This window comes from Poecilia reticulata, linkage group LG6 (genome assembly GCF_000633615.1).
Source record: "Poecilia reticulata strain Guanapo linkage group LG6, Guppy_female_1.0+MT, whole genome shotgun sequence".
Classification (NCBI taxonomy): domain Eukaryota; kingdom Metazoa; phylum Chordata; class Actinopteri; order Cyprinodontiformes; family Poeciliidae; genus Poecilia; species Poecilia reticulata.
In genome coordinates this window covers 19,838,297-19,842,421 of record NC_024336.1, presented here as the reverse complement: position 1 = coordinate 19,842,421, position 4,125 = coordinate 19,838,297, and the positions used below count along the sequence as shown (strand labels likewise).

Sequence of the window (4,125 nt, the reverse complement as noted above, 5' to 3'; positions counted from 1 at the left end):
AAATGAGATGCAGGTGATCAGTTTGTGTGATCGGCAACAAGAGACCGTGATCGGCGATCACACACCATTATGATCGGTGGCCAATCGATCGGCACATCTCTAGAAGAAAGTGTTACATTTATGGGAGAAGCTAATATTCCATGTTTCTTCTTTTTAGGAAGACAATAATTAACTACACTATAAAACATGTTATTCAGAAAAACAACAAATATTTTAACAAAAACTAAAATATTTTTTTAGTTTTTGCTAAAACTAAAAATAAGTGCAATATTGCACAAATATTGCACTTCCCTGTTAAGTGCAATAAAAGAGTAAAATTCAAAACYGGTGTCTTTGTCAAATCATCGTGATTGTGTTTTTATTTGATGATTCAGCAGCCTTGTAGTTAAAAGAAACAACAAAAATGTTCAAAAGGTTCAGCATAAGCTACTCATGTTCAAAAGCAAGGAGAGGAAATTCTTTCCCACCATTTGATGCCGCTTCAGACGCAGYGTAGCATGACAAGATTAAACAATGTGACGTATTGAGAGGACCTCACATACAGGTCTTGACAKAGGACTTTTTTTTTCTCTCAGATCATTTAAGCAACCTTACAGTAATGTTTTTTTTAAAAAAAGAACTGTAAAATCTTCACACTCATCTCTCATTATGGACAATGTTGCTTTTTGATGCTAAAAACAGGACTTAGTGTTTGCATTTCTGCATTTCAGACATTTCCCTGAGGAAAGTTTCAACATTTCTGTGCAATCTCATTAAAAATGCTCCAATGTGGAGATTAAAGAAAAAGGACCACCGAATGCTGGTAACCTGAACTGATGAGGTAATAAAAACCACTCAGATAGAATTTAATTTGAAAATGATAAAATATAGAGGGAGTGAGTGAAAATCTGATAGAGAGAGAGAAAGCAGTAAAACAGCCTCAGTAGGCACCAAATGAATCAGCTCAATTTTCCCAGCTGTCTTGGGGGCTAGACAGTCTGACAGGCCAGAAAATAAGGATGACTCATCTCGATTCACAGACACACACACACATATATATAATCATATATATATATATATATATATATATACACACACACATATACGCACACGGTGATGGGGATGGATTATCTCCAGTATAAAACGATCACACTCGCACACACTCACAGTAGAGGTTTTTTTGTTCTTTTTCAAACACATTTATTGTTTCAAACACGCAAACCCAGATATCCGCATGCTAACCTTCATCATTTATATGTGCAGCAATTTATCTTTTTTTTTTTTCCATGATGCTTTTATGTGGCCATGTCTGTTTTTGAATGTGCTGCTGTTGCTCTCGGCATCTTTTTCACTGCCTCATTGGGATGAATAAAGTTTTATTGAATTGAATTTACAATCCAAGAGCGTAAAAAAATGGTTTTGAGCCATTAAAATGTATTAAGATCTGTAGATTTCGGCATTTTTGGTCTCTTTAGGAAAGTGTCTGGTTTTCCTAAAGAGAAGCCAGACACCAAACCGTTTGTGGGCTCTCAGTTTTAAGGCTCAGCAAATAAAAGAAAGCAACACACAAGCANATCACACTCGCACACACTCACAGTAGAGGTTTTTTTGTTCTTTTTCAAACACATTTATTGTTTCAAACACGCAAACCCAGATATCCGCATGCTAACCTTCATCATTTATATGTGCAGCAATTTATCTTTTTTTTTTTCCATGATGCTTTTATGTGGCCATGTCTGTTTTTGAATGTGCTGCTGTTGCTCTCGGCATCTTTTTCACTGCCTCATTGGGATGAATAAAGTTTTATTGAATTGAATTTACAATCCAAGAGCGTAAAAAAATGGTTTTGAGCCATTAAAATGTATTAAGATCTGTAGATTTCGGCATTTTTGGTCTCTTTAGGAAAGTGTCTGGTTTTCCTAAAGAGAAGCCAGACACCAAACCGTTTGTGGGCTCTCAGTTTTAAGGCTCAGCAAATAAAAGAAAGCAACACACAAGCAAGACTAATACCCTGCAGTCACCAACATGTGACTCATCTATTAGCCTTTTCTCAGCCTGTCAGGATGCACCAACACACACACGCACGCGCACACGCACCCACACACACACACACACACACACACACACACCCACACACACACACACAGAAGCATCTGTGCACAGCGTGCTTTCACATGCACGTTCATAAGACACTTGCATTCCAACGTGTCTTTAGAGAGGATCAGACTCCGGTGGTGAGGGGTTTCCAGATTGTGTGTGGGTGATATCTGAACAAGCTTCAAAAGACATCAGCTCCTTTGATCTTTCCAGTTACACTCTCAGACTCTCTTGTACACACATGTGCACATGAGATTCTTCCTTTTTATTTTTATTTTTTTTTTACACAGGAATTTTATGTCTGGTTTTCTGAAGAATTCACTTTTATAAAAAGTCTGCTTCCTTGAGCAGCTTTTAAAAAAAATGTATACATTTATATAATCAAAACCAGAAAAGTTTATTTCTAGAGTATTGGTTATTCACTTGTATATGCTAGCCATTTCATATTCATCAATTCAGTTGTTGGAAATATAACTTTTATAACAAGCAATTGATATTTTTAAAGCTGGATGGATTTTTTTTTATCAACTTTAACATGTTTTTTGATTAGTAAAAATGAATTATTAAGGCAACCACTTGCAGAGTGAGAAAACTGGCAGTGAAACAACAAAGCTAAAGTGAATTATCCTCAATAAGATACCAGCGTTTGATAAACAGCACAGGGTTCAAATGGTCCTTTTTGTTCTGGGAACAAACACGCAGTGTTAGCATGTCTTTTTTTTCCCACTTTACCTGTTTCGGGTTCATGGTGGCTCTCATCCAGCAGCAAGCTATTCATGCATTTAAGCTCCCAGTCCTGGACCTCAGTTTTCCACAGTGCAGAAACCAGTACAGTGTAGCGGGCCCTGCAGAAGGAAATGTGTTTGGAGGAGAGCGAAATGGGGGTTAAGAAATATTACTGGAAATTGCCAATATGTGTTTGCATGCATTTAAGAAAATTATGTTAAAATACTACAGATTTATACTGGATGTTTTTTGTTACTGGGTTTGGTTGAGCACACAAGACAGACTAAAACAAGTARGGAAAACAGATACAGCAGGAATACAGAGCCGAATATAAACATTTTTACAGTGTGTTTAGTTTTCACAGATTCACCTATTTCTGGATTTTCCTCTGGAAAATAACTCAAAATTATTCACAGAATATTTGTCAACTAGCAAATTTATCATATCCAACATATTCTAACATCTAACATCGATTGCAGTGTTCTGGCCGATCACCGATACTTAAAAAGCATGATCTGCCAATTCTCATTTCTGGAAAATAACTTTATTGTAGCCACCAGTTATCCCTACATGATACTGATTCATTTGGCATATATAGTTTTTTGTAGAGTGCTTGTGTATCTTGACTTTTCTTTTTATATTTGAAGTTTAATGTAAGAAGGAATCAGGACCATGACAGACAGATGTAGGAAAAACAAACAAACAAACAAACAAACAAACAAAAACATCTCACAAAATAGCTTCACCGTTGTGGTTTGAAGCACAAAAATCATTAGGTATGTGCAAAGTCAGCCTCTATGTCATTACTTTTGCTAACCTGGATCTGTGTAAAACCATCRTATAATCTATTTGGTGGATCATAAATTTAGTTATTTTGTTCCATACCTGTATATAGATTAATCTTAAACACATCCTTGGACTGTTTTCTTCAAAACTGGATCTGTTAAAGCCCCAACATCCAATTTGTAGGTTACTGTTATCAGGTGTTAATGAAGATACGGATCACATTTACGAAAAGTTTTTTTCTACCGTTTCTCCCTTTCATGTGGAAAAAATGGGACAATTATTAATTCACTTATAAAAAAATACACAACATCAAACCAACAAATAAACTACAGTATCCATGGTTTTAAGATTTAAATAAGTGACAAAAATTTGAGCTTTCAATGAAGCCAGCTTTCCCAGTGAGAAGTAAACAAATGATGTGTCAAATCCTTTAACTGAATGAAGGCATCAGTACCACAAAAAGGACAAATGAATGAATGAAAAGAAGCACAGAGGAAGACATGGGGATCAGAAAAAAAAGAGACTGTGGGAGGACGG

At 36.0% G+C, this 4,125-nt stretch overlaps 1 protein-coding gene across 1 annotated transcript in view; it reads right to left on the bottom strand.

Moving 5' to 3' along the window:
• Positions 1-2,917, bottom strand: part of LOC103466246 (uncharacterized) — a 38,420-nt gene extending 35,503 nt beyond the window's left edge. The window contains exon 1 of the mRNA XM_008411703.1: positions 2,809-2,917. Within this exon, the coding sequence (XP_008409925.1) occupies positions 2,809-2,854 (46 nt within the window). The 5' untranslated portion in view covers positions 2,855-2,917. The remainder of the gene's footprint in view (positions 1-2,808) is intronic.
• Positions 2,918-4,125: the final 1,208 nt, after the last annotated feature.